Source organism: Rhinoraja longicauda, chromosome 15 (assembly GCF_053455715.1).
Source record: "Rhinoraja longicauda isolate Sanriku21f chromosome 15, sRhiLon1.1, whole genome shotgun sequence".
Classification (NCBI taxonomy): Eukaryota; Metazoa; Chordata; class Chondrichthyes; order Rajiformes; family Arhynchobatidae; genus Rhinoraja; species Rhinoraja longicauda.
The window spans coordinates 32,156,139-32,178,427 of record NC_135967.1 but is presented as its reverse complement, the minus strand read 5'-3'; the positions used below and the strand labels follow the sequence as shown (position 1 = coordinate 32,178,427).

At 45.0% G+C, this 22,289-nt stretch overlaps 1 protein-coding gene across 7 annotated transcripts in view; it reads left to right on the top strand.

Moving 5' to 3' along the window:
* The window catches only part of nhsl2 (NHS-like 2), a 256,426-nt gene that overhangs the window by 222,218 nt on the left and 11,919 nt on the right, over positions 1-22,289 (top strand). For 6 of the 7 annotated variants that reach the window (XM_078412444.1, XM_078412442.1, XM_078412445.1 and 3 more), the window contains exons 3-5: positions 9,139-9,272; positions 15,808-16,003; positions 18,663-18,794. In XM_078412444.1, coding sequence (XP_078268570.1) covers positions 9,139-9,272; positions 15,808-16,003; positions 18,663-18,794 — 462 coding nt within the window. The remainder of the gene's footprint in view (positions 1-9,138; positions 9,273-15,807; positions 16,004-18,662; positions 18,795-22,289) is intronic. The other variant, XM_078412443.1, reaches the window with a different exon arrangement.

The following is a 22,289-nucleotide window of genomic DNA, read 5'->3' as shown; positions in this document are numbered from 1 at the left end:
ATCATGGCTGGTCTATCTCTCTCAATCCCACTTTCCTGCCTTCTCCCCATAACCCTTGGCACCCTTGGTCTACATCGGTCTGCTCAGACACATAGAACATAGAATGGTGTAGCACAGTTACAGCCTCTTTAGCCCACAATGTCTGTGCTGAACATAAGGCCAAGACCACCTCTCTTATCTGCCTGTATATAATCCATATCCCTCCATTCCCTGAATATAAGAGCAGGTGATCTATGAGTTGCAGTAGGAAGGCATTGCCATCAGGTGAGGTAGACATAGACTGCAGTTTCTCATGGAGCACAGTTTCTGCAGAATGTAGCGAATGGAAATTTAATGAATAAGGGGAACAATACATAACAAAAAAATTACAGGGAGAGTTTGCAAAGAAAATATCAATCATTTTTACACAAACATATAACTTGAATTATGAAATTGAAGTGAAAATAGGGCTAGAGGTAATTCAAACCACACAATTTAAAATTAAGTGTTATAAGAAAAAGGTATTACAGAAAAAAATGCAACATTATGAGTTTGTAGAGGCAGCTGAAACTGACTCCTGTGCATTGTGGAACTTAAGTTCATGTGTTCATAGTCATAGGAGCAGAATTAGGCCATTCGGCCCATTGAGTCTACTCCGCCATTTAATCATGGCTGATCTATCTTTCCCTCACAGCCCCATTCTCCTGCCTTCTCCCCATAGCCCTGGACACCATTACTCAGCAAGAATGATTAAGGATTTCAGGACAATTAAGGACGATTCATACTTCCTGGGGAACCAAGTCTAAGGGTTTAATAAACCAAGCTCCATTTTAGGATGTCTGAGGTACATCACTGCAATGCATCAGGGAGGCTGAGGTTTTCCTAGCTCACACTTTACAGGAATTAGTCAACCTGCACCTGTTAATAGTTCAAGATAGCACATGGATAACCATTCTTTAAAACGGAGGTAAATAGTTTCTTGATAAGAAAAGTGATTGACAGGTTACCTCATAAATCCAGAGCTGAGATTATAATCAATTAACAAAATGTGGGAGGAATTCAATGGGTCAGGCAGCATCCGCGGCGGGAATGGACAGATGATGGTTTGGGTCAGGACTCCCTGATTATAATCATGTTAGCCATGAATTTATGATACAGTTGAACAGGCAGGAAGAGCTGAGTGCCCTATTCGTGCTCCTAGCACATGTTTATCTTCATATGTGTGTGTCACTCTCAATCCAATTCTGGTTTAGTTTATTATTGTCACGTGTCAGGTACAGTGAAAAGCTTTTGTTTGCATGCTATCCAGTCGTAGAAAAGACCACAAATGATTACAATCAAGCCGTCCCCAGTGCACAGATAAAGGATAAAGGGTGCAACGTTTAGATAAAGTCCGATAAAGATAGCTCAAAGGTCTCCAAAGAGATACGTGGGAGGTCAGGATCACACTCTAGCTGATGAGAGGACCGTTCAGTTGCCTGATAACAGCTGGAAAGAAATGTCCCTGAATCGGGAGATATGCGTTTTCAAACTTCTGTACCTTTTGCCTGATGGGAGAGGGGAGAAGAGGGAGTGAACGGGGTGAGACAGGTCCTTGGTTATGCTGTTGGCCTTGCTGAAGCAGCGTGAAGTGTAGATAGAGTCAATGATAGGGAGGTTGGTTTGCGTGATAGTCTGGGCTATGTCCACTACTCTCTGCAATTTCTTGCAGTCTTGGATGAAGCTGTTCCCAAATCAGGCTGTGATACATCCCGAGAAAATGCTTTCTACAGTTCAATCTGTAGAGGGTGGTAAGGGTTGTTGGGGGCATGCCAAACTTCCTAAGACTTCTAAGGAAGTAAAAGGCTTCTCACCTATAGAATCTGACGCATTGATTAAGGGGGATGCAGCAGTGCTGGAGAGAGACGATGTCCTCAAATGGTCAAGGGCAGGATCTATTTGGTTGCAGTTAAGAATCTATTTAAATGCTATTGAGGTTTTTCAATAGGTTGCTAGCTAGTGGGAACGAAATAGAAGAACGTATTGAAGGCAATTTACATGAGGTGCAAAAGTCAAAAAGTCATGGTAAGGAGAGATATTAACAATCCGAATATGGACTCCATAATAAAATGGGAAAGGAAGAAAATATTCCCAGATGATACATTTCCATCTCCCCAAGAAAGAAAACTTTGCTGGACATGGTTCTGACTATGAGGTAGGCTAAGTTCAGTATGTATCAGTGGGGGGAAATGGTAGTAACTAGCATTAACATAATTATTTATTTATTTTTTTGTTTATTATTGTCATCTGTCTGTTGTGTTTGCAGGCCTGATATGCTGCTGCAAGTAAGAATTTCATAATTCCATTGTTGGTACATATGACAATTAAACCCTCTTGAATAGATCATAATATCATATTACTTAGAATATTTGTGGATAAGGTAAGGACACTCTAAGTTAAATAGTGAATTTTAGTAGAGCCAATTGCAATAGGATGAGAAGTGATCTGGCTCAAGGGAACTGGAGTCAAAGATTAGTTGATGAAACTACAATAGAACATTGGGAGAGCTTGAAGAAGGAGGGGGTTCAAGATGACCAAGGTGCCCAAGCTCCTCAACCCAGAATTTTATGAATGGCTAGAGATAGAGATTAAAATAAAGCAGGAAAATTATCATATAAAAATTGTCAGATTAAGGAAGTGTGGGAACCAATCTGATTTTCAGAGGTTTGGATGGATTGGAAAAAATGATTTTTTTAAAAAGGCAAAAGAGGAAAAAAATCTGGTGGCATCTACAAATAAAAAGCAAAAACCTCCTTAGGCCTGTGAATAATAATTGGGTGAAAGGGCTCACGAGGAGCCATCGACTTGATGGGGTGATTGGCCCCCATTTGTGTTGAAAACTTTCCAAGATCATAAAGGCTCTGGATAAGCTGCAAAACAAATTGATAAGGATAGCTATTGCTCGAGGATTTGGGGTATGTACAGCAGGAAAGGTCAAAAGCCTGAGGATCTTGTACTTCTGTTAAAGGCTTTCAAAGCTTTGAGGGGCTTTGTAGCAATTCTGTGCGCTGTGACCAAGACGAAGAGACATTAATGCTACCAATACAACAGAAGGGACTGGGACTGCTATTTTACCCAAAGAGTGATAGGACTCGGAAACTCACCACAATGAGCCATGAAGCTAAAAATTGAAAGAGATATCTTGTAACCTCATGAGTAGAAGAAATGCTAGTAACAATACCTGTGGGAGGAGGCTATTTTGGGATAGAAACACTGTTGGTTCTAATGGTCTGCTTCTGTGCATTATAATTCCCCTTACAAAGACGCGACCGGAACATAAGACCATTTATTGGAGAAGTAGGTGCTAAATAGATGGAAATATGGCATCAGCTGCTATTTGTATTCTTGGCTGATGTAGGAAATACAGCAAGGATAAGAAGGAGGGTTACAAAATTGAACCTTTTTGCAATCCTGTGGCATATCCAGCTGCATCTCCTTCCCATATTCAAACCCATTCTTCTTCGTTTCAGGCTTAAATGTGTGTAAGAAAATGGTGATAACATTTTGGTCCTTTGCTGTTGTCCAATCTTTCATCATAACAAAATATAATTCAAGTCCCCAAATGCATTCAGCAATGTGGGAGTTGTCTGGGAGAAGTTAATAAATCTAGATAGAACAAGATAAATTAGATCAACATCAGCCGAACTAAAAGCAGCAACAGAAACTCCTGCTTGAAACAGTATAGGTCTAACATTGCAAGTAAATAGGATGGACCTCAAAAGAAAGACAGGATGCCGCACAATTGAGTCTGAAGAAGGGTCTTGACCTGAAACGTCACCCAGTCCTTCTCTTCAGAGATGCTGCCTGACCCGCTGAGTTACTCCAGCATTTTGTGTCTATCTTTGGTTTAAACCACCATCTGCAGTTCCTGCACAATTAGCTTTATGGGGGAAGAGTAAGGGTTCCCATTGAACATGAATCAGGAGAGTTATAATCAGCAGGACAAAGGAAGGGATCAGGCCTCACCCTGGATTATGGACTGGAGGGGACGGAGAATTGGGCTAAACATGTATGGAGAGGGATTGAAACGTGTGCCTTAGATCGCAGGTGAGGTGAAAATGAATCTTGGACGAGAGCCCATGAACATGGTTGAGGATGGAAGGGATAAAGAGATAGGTGTTGGAGACAGAGGCATGCAATGGTTTCCTCTGTGGGTTGGGTCATCAAAAAACAGGAGCTGGCGGGTTGAGAGACGAATCGGTAGGTCAGGGGTTGTTGTGCAGGAAGGAATGGGGCTGAATATTTCAAGATGCTTCCTCACCCTGCTCATCTATGCTTCTTAATTTAGTCAAACAGCTGCTGGGTGGAACAGTCACACCGGACGTTTGTGTATTATGTGCAGCAGTTGATGCCATATATACTCTTTTGGCCGTCATGAGATACTTATCCAGGCCCGACTTCTCCAGAAAAGAAATGTGTTAACAATCTAGAAATGGTTGTTTCTGCATTTGTTGCATTGTTGCATTTTTGCATTTTTTTTGCAACTGAATCATCCTACCACAACTGGAGAGCAGTCCTGAACTACTACCTTGATGAACCTCAGACTTTCTTTGATCGGACTTTACTGGCTTTACCTTGCACTAAATGTTATTCCCTTATCTTCTCAAATACCAGGAAGCAGTAAAGTCTGCTAGAGCACAATACTTCTCCGACCTTATTTCCAAAAACTCTCATAACTCCAAGGTCCTATTTAGAACAATTACCTCTGTCATATGTCCCGCCCCCAGTACCAGCTTAGTTGGGTCCCCTGCTAAGTGCGAAGAATTCGCTAAATTTTTCACCAACAAAGTTGAGAATATTAGAATGAACATTTCCCCTCCCACCCGTGACCTAGCTGTCTCACTAGTCTGTTCATCTAAATTGGACTGCTTCCAACCCGTCACTCTATCCTCCCTTGCAAAGCTTATCTCCGCTATGAAACCTGCAACCTGCCCCCTTGATCCTGCCCCCACTGCCCTTCTGAAGGATGTCATTGCAATAGCTGGTCCCAGCATCCTCTCTATTATCAACAGTTCTCTGGCCACTGGCACTGTTCCAACCAGTTTCAAGCACGCGGTGGTCCAGCCCCTACTGAAAAAACCTAACCTAGACCCCACCTTGCCTAGCAACTACAGACCCATTTCCAAACTGCCATTCCTGTCAAAAGTCCTTGAAAAGGCAATCCTTAACCAATTAGTGCCCTACCTGCACCAAAACACCATCCTGGAAAGTTTCCAGTCAGGTTTCAGAGCCCACCACAGCACAGAGTCTGCCTTGTTGAAGGTACACAACGACCTGCTTCTCGCCATCGACACCGGCGACTGTGCAATCCTGCTCCTTCTCGACCTCAGCGCAGCATTCGATACAGTGGACCACACCATCCTTATTGACCGTCTCCGGTACGCGGTTGGCATTGATGGCACTGCCCTGAGCTGGTTCGCTTCGTACCTCAAAGATAGGAGTTTCGCCATCAACATAGGCAGTTATTCCTCTGCTCCAGCTAGCCTCTCCTGCGGAGTTCCACAAGGCTCAATCCTAGGCCCCATTCTCTTTTCTCTATACATGCTCCCCCTTGGCCAAATCATTCAAAGGCACGGCATTTCTTTCCACTGCTATGCCGATGACACTCAGCTTTACCTCCCCCTGAAACCCAACAACCAGTCAAATTTAAACAGCCTCTCACACTGCCTTGAGGACATAATATGTTGGATGGCACAGAACTTCCTCCAATTAAATGAGAGCAAGTCTGAGGTCATCCTATTCGGCCCCCCCGACTCCATCAAATTGATAACAGGCAGTCTTGGAAGCCTATCCTGCCTAGTCAAACCGCATGTCAAAAACCTCGGCATGATATTTGACTCTGCATTAAAATTTGATAAGCAAGTCAACGCTGTGGTAAAAGCCAGCTTCTTCCAACTTCGAACCATAGCTAAAATCAAACCTTTCCTCAAATTCGACGACACAGAAAAAATCATTCACGCTTTCATTTCCTCCCGCCTAGACTACTGCAACTCCCTATACACTGGGATCAGCCAATCTTCCCTGTCCCGCCTGCAACTGGTCCAAAACGCCGCAGCGAGACTCCTGACGGGTACCCGTAAAAGGGACCACATCACCCCGATTCTGGCCTCTCTCCACTGGCTCCCTGTACGGTACAGAATCAACTTCAAGCTCCTCCTATTCACGTATAAAGCCCTAAATGGACACTCCCCCCCCTACATCAAAAATCTTCTAACCCCCCTCTCTAACTCCAGGTCCCTCAGATCGGCCGACTTGGGGCTATTCACTATCCCACGGTCTAGGCTTAAACTCAGGGGTGACCGCGCTTTTGCGGTTGCAGCTCCTAGACTGTGGAACAGCATCCCTCTCCCGATCAGAACTGCCCCCTCCATCGACTCCTTTAAGTCCAGGCTCAAAACATATTTCTACTCCCTAGCGTTTGAGGCTCATTGAGGAGGCGCTGTGAACTGTTTGCGTGCTACTGTATGTTTTCATTTTTTTTTCTATTGGAACCTAATTCAAATGTACAGCACTTTGGTCAACGTGGGTTGTTTTTAAATGTGCTATACAAATAAAATTGACTTGACTTGACTTGACTTATCATGTATCTATACACTGTAAATGGCTCGATTGTAATCATACATTGTCTTTCTGTTGACTGGTTAGCACACAACAAAAAGCTTTGCACTGTACCTCAGTACACGTGACAATAAACTAAACTAAACTAAATTTGCATCTTGTGTTGGTTGCCGTTGAGCTACAAGTAGATGTAACCGATGTTATATTTCTCAATCCATATTCCTTCTATTACAGTACATAAAGATACTTTTTATGACAATAGGGATTTAGGAATTAGTTGAGGGATTTGATTCCTAAAAGCAAGAGCTTATTTTCTTTGAGGGATTAGATATTTGATTTTGATGACTTGAGTCATTGGAGTTCTTAGTTCGGAGCTTACAGAATGTGAATCAGAACATTTTTATGTTAAGTAATAAATAAAAATCAGCCTTTTATGCTAATCCTTTTTCAAAGGAAGTCATGTTGCAGCTTCATAGGCCAATGTTGGGCCACATTTAGAGTACTGTGTGCAGTTCTGGTCAATCCATTGCAGAAAAGGTGTGAAGGTTTTAGGAGAGGGTGCAGAAGAGATTCACCAGAATGTTGCCTGATTTAGAGTATTATCTAGAAGAAGAGGTTTGACAAACATATATAGTTTTCTCTGGAATGCTGGAGGTTAAGGGGAGACCTGATAGAAATAGAAAGTCTGTAATTATGAGAGGCATAAATAGGGGAGACAGGATGGAAATTACGAGAGGGCAGAGGTTTACGGTGAGAGGAGTAAAGTTTAATAAAGATGTGCAAATTGGGCAAATGTTTTTCACAGTGAAAGGTGGGAATGCACTGTCAGGGCTGGTGGTAAAGTCAGATATGAAGATGGTGTTTAAGAGGCACATTTATAGACAGGGAATGGAGGGATATAGATCACATACAGATAGAGGAGATTAATTTAACTCAGCATCTTTTTCGTCATGGACAGTGAGTTTAGTTTATCGTCACATGTACCAAGGTACAGTGCAAAGCTTTTGTTGCGTGCTATCAAGTTGGTAGAAAGACTATACATATTACAATTGAGTCATCCGCAGTACACAGATACATGATAAAGGGAATAACTTGAATAATGTTTAGTGCAAGATAATGTCCAGTGAAGTCTGATCAAAGATTGTCCAAGGGCCTCCAATGAGGTAGATAGTGGCTCAGGACTGCTGTGGGGCGACGGGATCTTTCGTGTGCTGTACCATCACACGTAAATAAAAAACAATTCATTTATCACTGTCACATCGTGAAGAAAAAACTGGCATCAGAGGGGTGCACTGCTGTTACCTCACAGCTCCTGTGACCTGGGGTCAACCCTGATCTCCGTTTTTATCCATGTGAAGTACATCTAGGTGGCGCAGTGGTAGAGCTACTGCCTTACAGCTTCAAAGACTCGGGTTTGTTCCTGACTATGGATGCTGTCTGTAGGGAGTTTGTACGTTCTCCCCATGACCTGCATGGGTTTTCTCTGAGATCTTCGTTTTCCTCCCACACTCCAAAGATGTACGGATTTGTAGGTTAATTGACTTGGTACGAATGTAAAATTGTCCCTAGTTTGTGTAGGGTAGTGTTAATATGCGGCGATCGCTGGTCGGTGCAGACTCGGTGGGCTGAAGGGCCTATTTCCGCACTGTATCTCTAAACTAAACTAAGTTTGCACCTTTCCCATGTGACTGAGGCATTGTCTTGGATGCTCTAATTTCCTCCCACAACCCAAAGACTTGTGTGTTGATTGGTTAATTGGCCACTGTAAATTGCTCTCTGTGTGCAGGTGTGTGGTAAACTTTGGAAGAGTTTTTCGGGAATGTGGGGAGTAGACTTAGGTTTGAGGGAAAAGTAATGGGGGGGATGGGATTGCTCTGTGAGCCAGCATTAACTCGATGGGCTGAAATGACCTCCTTCACTGCAGTATGGAAGTGAGCAAATATGGAAACCGACTTTTTCTTCCCCAAACAGCACGTGCAACCAGTGCTGAAAGAAAAATCAAGCTTTGCACTAGATTCAGGGGTGTCCCACAAAATTAAAAAGATTTTAAAGCTACTTCTTAGCAGCAGTCTTGAACATGATTTTCCTGAGGAGTTTTTGTTGCTGGAACAGCAGCCAAAGAGCAGACGTGAAGGCAGCCAATTAGTTGAAGGGCCAGGGGAAAGAAAATCCAGCTGCGACACTGACCTCAACGCCTTAAGGTTTATATAGATGGTCGAGCAAGTTAAAATGGCTGTAATTTCAGGGTTTAAATGGGGGTTGGCTGCACAGCCCTAGAGGTCTGTAAAGCACGTAAGGTTTTTAAAAAAAAATCTGAGTTGTGAGCTATTGTTTCCTTACTTCGTCGTTGCCGAGCAACCAGTCTTCATCAGTCTGTCAGAAAATCTGCAACCTTTAGACTGCGGGAATAAATCTGTTGTTGCTCTCTCGGCAGCAGAGTCTGGGATTCAGAAAGATTCTTAAGCATTGAACTGTGCGTTATCTCGCATGATAGCAATCTGTTCCAGCCCCACCACACCCTCGCTGCTCTCCGACATGTTAAAATGTGCTTCTTTCTTTCAGAAGAGTTTGGTGAGCCAGTGATCCAGAAGAAGGTGACTGCAAATACCTTCGGACACAAACCAGCTCTCAATAGAGAGGTCGTTCCGGACAGCTGCCCCAAGAAGGGGGAAAAGCGTATGGAGTTTGTGTTGATGGTAAGTCCATTTATTATAAAGTGATTTACGATGAAGTGTTAATGAGAATGTAAGGTATAGGATCACTGATGAGCATGTGCAAATAGGGGTAACTGCTGAGTGCAAGGGTTTTAGTGATGATGATCCTGATGGAACAACTCATTGCCTTTGCTTTGGGTTGCCAGGAAATGGTAAAAGGTTGCTTGCATGGCTTTTAATGACTCCATCTACGAAGTGTGTGTTAGAATAGGTTATTTTTGAGGAAAGATAATGGCGAGCTTGGATGCGTCCTCCAAACATGCAGCCTCGTGCCAGGCATATCCAGTGCAACAGAAGGTGCTTCATAGAATCACACTCAATAAAGTGCCAACTTCAACTTAGGGGAGAGGTGAAAGCTATTGAAAGGAAGAAGAGCTCCTCAAAAGAAGGAAGGGTAGAATTAGGTGGCAGAGTGTTTGTACATGAAAAGTGCTGCTTTCAGTTTATGTGGTTAATGCTTTTTGGCGGCCACTCCCATGTACATGATGGAGAATGTGTCTTTAAATGTGAGAAAACCCCGTTTAACATCGCATCTATAAGCCATCCCTGATGGTTTTCCACCAGCAGTAGCTCTACTCAACAACCAAAAGTCTGCAGCCTCCTTTTGCTCTGGTAAATTTATTTAATTCTTCACATGTTTAAATTATCATGTTTTATTCTTAATTGTTTACTGTATATCGTGTTGTCACTTGCGAGCAAAGCACCAAGGCAAATACTTTGTATGTGAACATATGTGGCTAATAAAATTTATTCAATTCAATTCAATGACAATGCAGTGTTACATCAGCACTGCTTGAACCATCTCATGTAGCTCAAGTACAGGGGTGAACTTCATCGCAGACCATGCTGATGCAGAGGCAAAAGAAAACCAGTTGACACAGTCTGAGGAAGGTTCCCGACCCGAAACGTCACCTATTCATGTTCCCCAGAAATGTTGCTGACCTGCTGAGTTACTTCAGCAGTTTGTGTCTATTTGTTTACATTACATTTGCATAGATAGATCAAACGCAGTTCCTTTAGTGATCTCACCAAAGCCATTACTTGAGGTCCCATCTCTCTCTTCTTATACTGTATCTATTTTGCGGTAATGATGAATCTTCAAACATTGTATTGTATTTTAATTGCTTGCTACATCTGCTGCTAATTTACTATGATCAAAGTCCAAGATGTTGCAGATCACGCTGAATACCAACATTTTCCAATCTTTCACAATTTAAATAATTTGCTTTCTTATTCTTCCCACCAAGGGAGATAACATTACATTGACGTATGCTGGATTCAATGTTTGGATGTAATGTAGAGATAGTGTCACTGAACCAGTGATTCAGAAGAATACCTTTAAATATTATCTGTACAGGCCATCACCAGTTAACGAAAACCTGACTTAGGTACAGCCCGTATATATGAATGAGCATTTGGGAGACTAGATATGCTGGCTTCTACAGGCCAGTAGGCATCTACTGGCTCACAGCAATATAATAATAATAATAATGCATTACATTTATATAGCGCTTTTCAAACACTCAAAGACGCTTTACAGGGATTTCTAGAACATAGAGAAGTGAATAAATAGATAAATAAGTAAACGAGCAGAAAAAGGAGACAGAAGGTGAGGTGACCTTCAGTGGTTGAAGGCAGTGCTGAACAGGTGAGACTTCAGTGATGTTTTGAATGTGGTGAGTGAGGAGGAGTCTCTGACGGTTTGGGGTAGTGAGTTCCATAGGGTGGGAGCAGCAATGGAGAAAGCCCTGTCCCCCCAGGATCTGAGTTTGGTCCGGATGGGGGACAACAGGAGATTGGCAGCAGCAGAGCGGAGGGTGCAGGTGGGAGTGTGCCTGTGGAGGAAGTCAGTCAGGTAGGATGGGGCCAGGTTATGGAGGGCTTTGTAGGTCATGAGGAGGATTTTGTACTGGATTCTCTGGGGGATGGGGAGCCAGTGGAGTTTGTAAAGGACGGGGGTGATATGGTCACGGATCGGGGAGTGGGTGAGTAGACGGGCAGCGGAGTTTTGAATGTATTGAAGTTTACTGATGATTTTTGAGGGTGCGCCATAGAGGAGGCTGTTGCAGTAGTCCAGACGGGAGGTGATGAAGGCGTGGATGAGGGTTTCTGCAGCTGTGGAGGAGAGGGATGGACGGAGACGGGCAATGTTTTTGAGGTGGAAGAAGGCTGTCTTTGTGATGTGTTTGATGTGTTTGTCGAAGGAGAGGGTTTGATCAAAGATGATTCCAAGATTCCGGATGTGAGGGGAGGTGGATACTGGGAGACCATCAATATTGAGGATGAAGTTTTGGGTGGATTTGGTGAGCGTTTTTGGACCAATGATGATGATTTCAGATTTGTTGCAGTTGAGTTTGAGGAAATTTGATTGAAGCCAAGATTTTATTTCAGTGATGCAGTTTGTCAGTGTAGAGTGTGTGGTGGTGGAGATTGACTTGGTGGAGATGAGGAGCTGGATATCATCGGCGAAGCAGTGGAAGTTGAGACCATGACGGCGGATTAATTGACCAAGGGGGAACAGGTAGAGGATGAAGAGGAGGGGGCCAAGGACTGAGCCTTGGGGGACACCTTGGGGGAGGGGAGCGGTGGGGGATTTACAGTTGTTAATGGAGATGAACTGGTGCCTGTCAGAGAGGTAAGATTTGAACCAGGATAGGGCTGTGCCGGTGATGTTAAAGGAGGTTTCAAGTCGGGTGAGGAGAATGGAGTGATTTATGGTGTCAAAGGCGGTGCTGAGGTCAAGTAGGATGAGGATGTTGAGGTTGCCAGCGTCGGAGGAGAGGAGAATGTCGTTTGTGATTTTGAGGAGCGCAGTTTCAGTACAGTGGTTGGAGCGGAATCCGGATTGGAAAGTTTCATACAGGTTATTGGTAGAGAGGTGGTATTTGAGTTGGGAAGCTACAGCACGTTCCAAAACTTTGGACAGAAAGGGTAGGTTGGAGATTGGTCTGAAGTTGTTTGGGATGTCAGGGTTTAGACCAGGTTTTTTCAGAATGGGGGTGACAGCAGCGATTTTGAGGGATGGCGGGACGATGCCAGTGGACAGGGAGGAGTTTATTGTTGCAGTGATAAGTGGAGAGAGAGCAGGAAGGCAGGCCTTGACAAAGCTGGAGGGGATGGGGTCCAGAGAGCAGGTGGCAGTTTTTATTCCTGTGAAGAGGTCAGAGAGGTCGGTGGTGGAGACTGGGGAGAACTGAGGCAGGGGTTGACAGGATAAGGGGGGGCAGGTGGTTTGAGGGGGAGCAGGTGCGTTGGTGGTTAAGGTACTGTAGATGCTGTCTATTTTGCTTTGGAAGAATGAAAGGAAAGTGGTGCATTTGTCAACTGTGAATGATTGGGAGATGGTGTCCAGGGGGCTGAGGAGTTTGTTTATTGTAGAGAAGAGTGCTTTTGGGTTTCCGGAGCCAGAGTGAATTATTTGAGAGTAGTAGGTGGAGTGGGCGTGGGAGAGGGCATCTTTGTAGTGCTGCAGGTGGTCTTTGTAGGCTTGGGAGTGAATTGTGAGACCTGTTTTGTTGCGGAGTCTTTCAAGTTGGCGGGCATGAGTTTTCATCATGCGGAGTTCGGGGGTAAACCAGGGAGCAGAATGGGTGAAGGAAACTGTTTTGGTTTTTATAGGTGCAAGCTGGTCGAGGCAGGAGGAGAGAGTGTGGTTGTAGTAGTCGGTGAGGTCAGAGGGGCTGTGGAGGTCAACGAAGGGAGAGGCGGACATTATTTCAGAGAGGGAGGATGAGAGCGAGGTAGGTGAAACAGTTCAGCTTACGGAAGTTGATTTTGCATTTTTGCCTTGGAGCTGGGGTGGGAATGTTGACGGACATGGTGATGGCTAAGTGATCAGAGAGGGTGGGGTCGGAGCCAGAGAGGTGATGTAGATTTAGTCCAGTGGAGCAGACAAGGTCCAGAATGTGCCCACGGTTATGGGTGGGAAAATTGACGTGTTGAGTGAGGTTAAAGCAGTTGAGTATTTCAGTGAAGTCAGCGGTTATTGTGGAGTCAGTGGAGTCCATATGGATGTTGAAATCACCGAGGAGGAGGATTGAGGGGGAGAGAGAACAGAACTGGGTCAGAAAGTCAGAGAAGTCAGAAAGGAATGATGGGTGTGGTTTGGGAGGGCGGTAGACAACTGCCATTGTGTGTGGCCAGAGAGTTTGAAAGCCAGATGTTCAAATGAAGGAGCAGATGAGATGGAGATGAGGCTGATCTTGAAGTCCAGTCGGTGAATTACGGCAATCCCACCACCTCGGCCCTCCGAGCGTGGTTTATTGATGTAGGAGTATCCGTTGGGTGTAGTGAGGTTGAGTGGGAGGTAGTCCAGAGGTTGTTGCCAGGTTTCAGTCAGACAGAGGAAGTCCAGTTTATTTTCCAGGATGAAGTCATTCAGAATGTGGCTTTTATTGTTGAGGGACCGGATATTGAACAGAGTGAGCTTCATGTTGCTTTGTATGGTGTGGATGGACACGGGTGATTTAGCCAGGGTTTGCAGACAGGGGGCGCGCTCGTGTGCATTATTGTGATGACGTAATCGATGAGTGGAAGTCCGCTCAGCTGACCAGAGTGTAGGGATGGAGTGACCGGTCTGGGAGTAAACAAACTTGTGATCGGAGCCTCTGTGGATGTATCTGGGTCGTCGTAGAAGTCCGTGGTTGATGATGGCAGAGATGCATGGCGGAATGGAGTGGTTGTTGAGCTGGAGCAGCCTCGCAGCGAAGTACCTCAGTGCCATGCCAGGCAGGAACGAAGGAGCACAGAGCCCGGAGAAGTTAGCCAGCTACCGCGGGATAGCAGATCAAAACGTCACAACAGGCACAACAGGCTGATCCAGAGCAAGGCCTATGAGGAGGACCGAGGAAGCTGAGCAGCCTGAGGGTTAATAGGGAGCTGAGGACGTGCAGGCAAAGGAGGTAGCCGGGCAGCTGTTAGCGTTAGCAACTAGCGAGTAACCTGCAGCTCGATGACTGCAGCGGTGGCTAGCAGGGAGCTAGCTAGCTAGCTGTCCAGGTAACCCACAGGAGAGCAGTCCAAGCCAGCAGAGACAGGAGCACAGACAGGAGTGAGAAGTTCAAGGGTGCGTTGGCAGCGGAGGCAACGGTGGTAGAGCTGGGCAGATGATGCCAGGAGGGTCAAGCAGAAGGATTAGTCCAAGCAGAAGGATTAATGCAAACAGAGAAAATCTTTCCAAAAACAGCAAAATTAATACAAACAGAGAAGTGGTGAGAAGCGGCGAACAAACAACGCCAGCGTCCTCTCACGTCACTTCCGTGAGAATATCTGAATGCTGTGTTAAACATGCTGGTGCAACTACACATTGCCTTTGGCTGGCCTTTGAGTTTAGTTTAAATACCCACAAGGCAGCTATATTTCCATCTTGTGAACTAGGGCGGCACAGTGGCGCAGTGGCAGGAGACTCGGGTTTGATACGGAAAACGGTGCGCCCTGAGAAACCCCACATGGTCACAGAGAGAATGTACAAACTCTGTACAGGCAGCACCCGTGGTCAAGATCAAACCCGGGTCTCTGCTCTGTAAGGCAGCAACTCTACCACTATGCCACTGCTGCCCGGAGACCCTGGCTCTGGGGTCTTGGGGCTTCCAGACCCTCCAATTATTGGGGTAATTTATTTTTCGGCATTGCTGGTAAAATCAGCATTTAATGTCCATTCCTGACTGCCCTTCAAAGGGCAATTCAAATTGGCAGGTCAACTCGGAGGGCTTTGAAAAGTCAACCACATTGATGGATCTGGAGTCATATATGGACTAAACAATGTATGGATGGGAGAATCTTCCCCTGAAGGGGACATCATTTAACTTTACAACAAAACAAGTAAAAGAAATTCTGGTCACCATTGTTAATGAAGTATTTTTGAAACGGTTCCAGATTATTAACTGAGTTTAAATTCAATAACAGCTGCAGGGTGATTTGAGATCAGCTCCCTGGATTGTCCGTCTAGAATACGTAGAAGGCCAGTAACATATCCACTATGCCAACCCTATGGTACCGATCCCCCCGGTGTGTAGGAACCAAACACCCAACCACAAGGTTTCTGTCATGGCCACACCACCGTGCACTCATTGTCAACTAGCACTGACCATCCTCTTGGCCTCTGCCCCGACACAGTAGCAATCTCCAGAGACCACTGATGGAGGTCACTATCTCCGAACAGCAGCCCACACCCAGCCCCCTCCTTCCCCGGTGATTGACCGCAATCCTCTTAGACAATTCTAACCCAGATCCTTTTTCTGCTGAACCTCTCGACCCAGTCTTGTCCCTGAGAGACTTTTTGTCCAATACAGAAAAATGCATCCATCCTCTTTTCACTGGTGGCTTAGATGCTGTGGACATTTGTCGCAGAGAACCATGATGGAAATGATGTAAAATCTTGAGTCTTCTGGCATTTAAAAGCCAGCTTGCGTTTAAAATACCTTCATCGTTGTGGGGATGTGTTTGAAAGTAGCACTGGACGTTAATATCTTTTACTGAAACGTATTCCATCTCTGATTTGTGTGTTTCTGTGCATCAGCCAAGCACAAGGTCCAGCAGTGAAGATGAGACGACCACCTTTGGCGTAAAACCACACGAACAATTTCTGAACTCCCCAAGTACACCCGATAAACCACCCAAGTGGACTCAAGGCATCCCACAGTCAACACCAGAGAAAAAACGGTGGCACCAGGCACGGACTGTGCAGGCAGACCTGGTGCCCATCAATGTGACAGGTACAATTACAATTCACACACACACACACACACACACACACACACACACACACACACACACACACACACACACACACACACACACACACACACACACACACTGCAAATTACTGCAGAATGGGGCTGAGCACCGACGATGATCGCAGCAAATGCCAGAGACAAGTGCAATCAATGCAGAGAGAGGGTGTGTTACACAAATCAGAGATGTGTGGCTTGGGTTAGAGTTACTTCATGCAGGGAGTGAGGGAGGGAAGGAGGGAGAGGGAGAGGGAGGGGGAGAGAGAGAGAGAGAGAGAGAGAGAGAGAGAGAGAGAGAGAGAGAGAGAGAGAGAGAGAGAGAGAGAGAGAGAGAGAGAGAGAGAGAGAGAGAGAGAGAGAGAGAGAGAGAGAGAGAGAGAGAGAGAGAGAGAGAGAGAGAGAGAGAGAGAGAGAGAGAGAGAGAGAGAGAGAGAGAGAGAGAGAGAGAGAGAGAGAGAGATTGGAGGGTGAGTGGAGAATAGTTGGGATGGTGAATGGGTGATGGGTAGAGGAGTGTGTGAGGGATAGGTAGGAGGAGGCATGAGGGATACGTAGGTGGGTGAGGGATGGGAATGGATGAGGGATGGGTAAGAGGAGGAGTGAGAGACAGGGAGGGAGTGAGTCACAGTTGGTTAGGAAGGTGAGTGAGATGGTTGGGAGGGTGAGTGAGGAATAGGTAGAGGAATGAATGAGGGTTGGGTAGGAGAGTGCATGAGGGATGGACAGGAGGGGGAGTGAGGATTGGGTAGTGGTAGTGATCATCAAAATCTGCAAAAAAAAATTCAGGAGTAATGCTTTTGACAAATAATTTGGGACTGATCTTAATCCACCAAGAAAGCATAGAAATGTTTTAACTTTTAAAGAGGCAAATAATTTCAAACTGCTGTTATTCTTAAACCAGGCTTGTCAGTGTGAATGGTCCAGGTCCATTGTTGCTGTCAGCTCTAGTGCCTCACGCACATGGTTAACCTGGAGAAAGCATGCAGGTGGTTGGCTGGCTGGCTGGCTGGCTGGCTGGTTGGCTGGCTGGCTGGCTGGTTGGCTGGCTGGCTGGCTGGCTGGCTGGCTGGCTGGCTGGCTGGTTGGCTGGCTGGCTGGCTGGCTGGCTGGCTGGTTGGCTGGCTGGCTGGCTGGCTGGCTGGCTGTCCCTCACAGGAGTGGCAGAATCCTGCTCTGATTTCTTGTCTCCTTCAACCAAAGGAAGCAAGGATGAATTTTTTTTTTAATTGACGTTTCAGGTCTTCAGACCGAAGACGGGTCTAGACCTGAAACATCGCCTATCCATGTTCTCCTGAGATGCTGCATGACGCACTGAGCTACTCCAGCAATTTGTGTCTCCTTTTGTAAACCAGCATCTGCAGTTCCTTGTTTCTTTATGATCTTTAATCATCTGGTGTACCTAGTTCAGTGTAGACATGACATGCGTAGTCTGTATAATTTACTAGTAAGTGACCAGACACACAGATCTCACACAATAGTGAAATGGAGAAATAGGCAGCTGACATTTGGATCTATACTCTAAAAACATTCAAATCATTCCTTATTAAATGTAGCAAAATAAATTGAAAAGGAAGGACACGAATATTAGAAGACACCATTGCTCATGTTTTGTGATGTTTATTTCTTCTAGGTTTTGAACAGTGATCAGTAGATTCAGTTGTTAAAGAAGTCATGTTCCAGAACTGATTAAGTTTGACATTTGCTGCTGTCCTGACTCATGATCTAAATTTCACTAATTAATTGATTTTACAACAGCTTGTCTTTGCTGCATTTTAATCCATGATGAGCATAGTACATTTATAGGAGCTGTTTGGTGCTGTGAGTTAGACGCTGATTTTTATGCTTGGTGAACCAGGTTCAAATGCAGCTCAGAGTGATGCATTAAATAACGCATGCCAGAAATATTCATTAGACTGGGCGGCATCACTGGTGGAAGAAGTGGAGTTATCATCTCAGGCCGATGACCTTTCAATAGAACTGGCATTAATGAAAGCCCTTTGATCTGAATCGTTACCTTGGTTTCATTCTCCCTAGATGCTCTCTGATCAACTGTGATTTCTGCATTTTCAGTTATTTTCTGCTCACGGTGTTATGTGTTTTGATATACAAAAATATTGGGTGGAAGAACCTGATGTATTTGTGGAGAGGAGCCCACTACCAGCTCACCCAGATGACCAATCTTTGTCATGAGCCCAACGTTGGAAGCCATCACAGCTGATCATCTCCTCAGATAGGTTCTGTACTGGTAACTGGATAGTGCTCAAGGAAAATCAATCCCATCATAACTATACACTTCCAGGAAAAGGAGTCTCAGGACCATCTGCAATAATCCAAATGGTCCTTGTCCAGGACAAAGCCTAAAAACCTACATGTCCCATGACCCTTCGTAGAGTTTACTGTAGAGTGCTGTTCTGTGCGATGAATGAGAAAGGTGCAATTAACCTTTACCGAGCTGTAGTGGAGAGATAGCGTGCCGACATTTGGTGTACATGAAGCAATGGGGCTGTTGGGCCTGTTCGGTCAGGGCCACCTTTATCATTGAGGGTGAAAGAATAGCAGAGGAATGGTGCTGTGGGCCTCATGTTCAATAGTGAATGGCTTTGAGGAAGATCCATTTTTTCTCACCTCTGTCCTTGTTCAGGAGAGCCCGTTGAGCGGCAGGCGATCGTGCGGCACTCTTTATTCAACACAGAGACCACGGTGAACCCAAAGAGTACACTGAGGAGGAGGCGGACCATCACTGGCTTGTGCGAGCCAGTTCAGCCTCAGCCAGGTGAGCCCCCCACCCTGATCAAACCCCTGAAGCTGCTACTAGGGAGCAGAAAACCACATTGCCCATGAGGCTCGGTCGGTGGGCAAATGTTGTGAACCGGTTCATAGATTTACAGGTGAGTTGGGCAGGTTGTCTTATGAGGTGAGAGACAAGGCTTTGTATTTGCTGGTGTTTGGAAGAATTGAAAGTCACTTGACTGAGACATATAAAATCCTGAGGATCGACACAAAGTACTGGAGTAACTCAGCGTGTCAGGCAGCACCCCTGGAGAAAAAGGATAAGTGACGTTTTCGGGTTTATTTTTAATGGTTCAACTCCGATAAAATAATATGCACATGAATGTAACGCAATCACAGGGAGCAACTTGAATGCTTTCCTGTTGAAGTGGCTCCATTCTAAGATGGGCAAGGCCACCACCTAGTGGCTGAGAGAATATCGCTACATTTGAGTTTGTAAATTTTAACACATTTGTGCAAGTCTGTGAAGGGTCACAACCCAAAACCTTGCCTATGCATATCCTGCAGAGATGCTGCCTGAATGGCTGAGTTACTCCAGCACTTAGTATTTTATTATTGTAAACCAGCATCTGCAGTTCCCCATGTCTCATTTGTGCAAGAGCCATTAGTGAGAATAGACAATAGACAATAGGTGCAGGAGTAGGCCATTCGGCCCTTCGAGCCAGCACCACCATTCAATGTGATCATGGCTGATCATTCTCAATCAGTACCCCGTCCCTGCCTTCTCCCCATACCCCCTGACTCCGCTATCCTTAAGAGCTCCATCTAGCTCTCTCTTGAATGCATTCAGAGAATTGGCCTCCACTGCCTTCTGAGGCAGAGAATTCCACAGATTTACAGAGAATTCCACAGAGAACAGCGAACATATGCAAAGTGCATACAATGGGAATTTGAAATGGGCACCGACCACTTTCAGTGGTTCAGGCAGGATCCGTAGTGGGAATAGTTCAACATCATTAGCTAACCACAAAGCTGGCAAAAATGTGAACCAAATGTTTGGAGATTCAATTCTGAAAAAGAGTCAGTGGACTTGAAATCAATAATGGAAAATATCCTTAAACCCATTAACCATGTCTATGCTGTAGAGAGAAAAGGACATTTGGTACAACTGAGGTGTCTGGAGTTCTTTGCAAGAATGATGCAGTCAAGGATACGTATCATGCTCAGCTAAGGATACAAAAGGTGTTGTCATAGCAACTGAGGAGTAATTGTAGGACTAGATAGTGGGTATGAACAATGATAAAAGAAAAATGTAAGGTGGCAATGTCAAGAGTCATTATGTGCACATAGGCATTGGATGGGCAGCATGGTCTGAGTGGGTTGAAGGGTCTTTCTGTGCCATATGACTATGACTCTGTAATTAAAGATTTGGTCTTTGAGGGAATCCTCAGGACAATGTTGAGTGAACACCCATTATGGGACAGAGGGGCGGCATGGTGGCGCAGTGGTAGAGTTGCTGCCTTACATCGCCAGAGACCCGAGTTCGATCGTGACCACGGGTGCTGCGAGGAGGATGCTAGGAGGCTGCAGAGTGACTTGGATAGATTAGGCGAGTGGGCAAATGCATGGCAGATGCAATATAATGTGGATAAATGTGAGGTTATCCACTTTGGCGGCAAGAACAGGAAAGCAGAGTATTACCTGAATGGTGACCGATTGGGAGAAGGGGAGATGCAACGTGACCTGGGTGTCATGGTGCACCAGTCATTGAAAGCAAGTGTACAGGTGCAGCAGGCAGTGAAGAAAGCGAATGGTATGTTGGCATTCATAGCAAGAGGATTTGAGTTTAGGAGCAGGGAGGTTCTGCTGCAGTTGTACAGGGCCTTGGTGAGACCGCACCTGGAGTATTGTGTGCAGTTTTGGTCTCCTAACCTGAGGAAAGACGTTCTTGCCTTAGAGGGAGTACAGAGAAGGTTCACCAGATTGATCCCTGGGATGGCGGGACTTACATATGAGGAAAGACTAGATAGACTGGGCTTGTACTCGCTGGAATTTAGAAGACTGAGGGGGGATCTTATAGAAACATATAAAATTCTTAAGGGGTTGGAGAGGCTAGATGCGGGAAAATTGTTCCCGATGTTGGGGGAGTCCAGAACCAGGGGTCACAGCTTCAGGATAAGGGGGAAGTCTTTTAGGACCGAGATGAGAAAACATTTCTTCACACAGAGAGTGGTGAGTCTGTGGAATTCTCTGCCACAGAAGGTAGTTGAGGCCAGTTCATTGGCTATATTTAAGAGGGAGTTAGATGTGGCCCTTTTTGCTAAAGGGATCAGGGGGTATGGAGAGAAGGCAGGTACAGGCTACTGAGCTGAATGATCAGCCATGATCATATTGAATGGCGGTGCAGGCTCGAAGGGCCGAATGGCCTACTCCTGCACCTATTTTCTATGTTTCTATGTTTCTATGTATGGGGTTTTGTTCGATCTCCCTGTGATTGCATCCGTTTTCTCTGGATGCTCCACATTCATTCCACTCTCGAAAGACGAACAGGATTGTTGGTTAATTGGCATTGGCAAAAATTGTAAATTGTCCCTAGTGTGTTGGATAGTACTGGTGTACTGATCGCTGGTCAGCATGGACTCGGTGGGCAGAAGGGCCTGCTTCCACATTATATCTCTAAAGTCTAAAGGTCTAAAAAGGTTACATGTAACCAATATTCGTTCTACTTTCTTGATGTAATGGCAGTATTTACAGATGTACAGTGCCCTCCATAATGTTTGGGACAAAGACCCATCATTTATTTATTTGCCTATGTACTCCACGATTTGAGATTTGTTATAGAAAAAATCACATGGTTAAAGTGCACATTGTCAGATTTTATTAAAGGGTATTTTTATACATTTTGGTTTCACCATGTAGAAATTATAGCTGTGTTTATACATAGTCCCCCCATTTCAGGGCACCGTAATGTTTGGGACACATGGCTTCACAGGTGTTTGTAATTGCTCAGGTGTGTTTAAATGCCTCCTTAATGCAGGTATAAGAGAGCTCTCAGCACCTAGTCTTTCCTCCAGTCTTTCCACCACCTTTGGAAACTTTTATTGCTGTTTATCAACATGAGGACCAAAGTTGTGCCAATGAAAGTCAAAGAAGCCATTATGAGACTGAAAAAAATAAATAAAACTGTTGGAGACATCAGCCAAACCTGAGGCTTACCAAAATCAACTGTTTGGAACATCATTAAGAAGAAAGAGAGCACTGGTGAGCTTACTAATCGCAAAGGGACTGGCAGGCCAAGGATGACCTCCACAGCTGATGACAGAAGAATTCTCTCTATAATAAAGAAAAATTCCCAAACACCTGTCTGACAGATCAGAAACACTCTTCAGGAGTCAGGTGTACATTTGTCAATGACCACTGTCCACAGAAGACTTCATGAACAGAAATACAGAGGCTACACTGCCAGATGCAAACCACTGGTTAGCTGCAAAAATAGGATGGCCAGGTTACAGTTTGCCAAAAAGTACCTAAAAGAGCA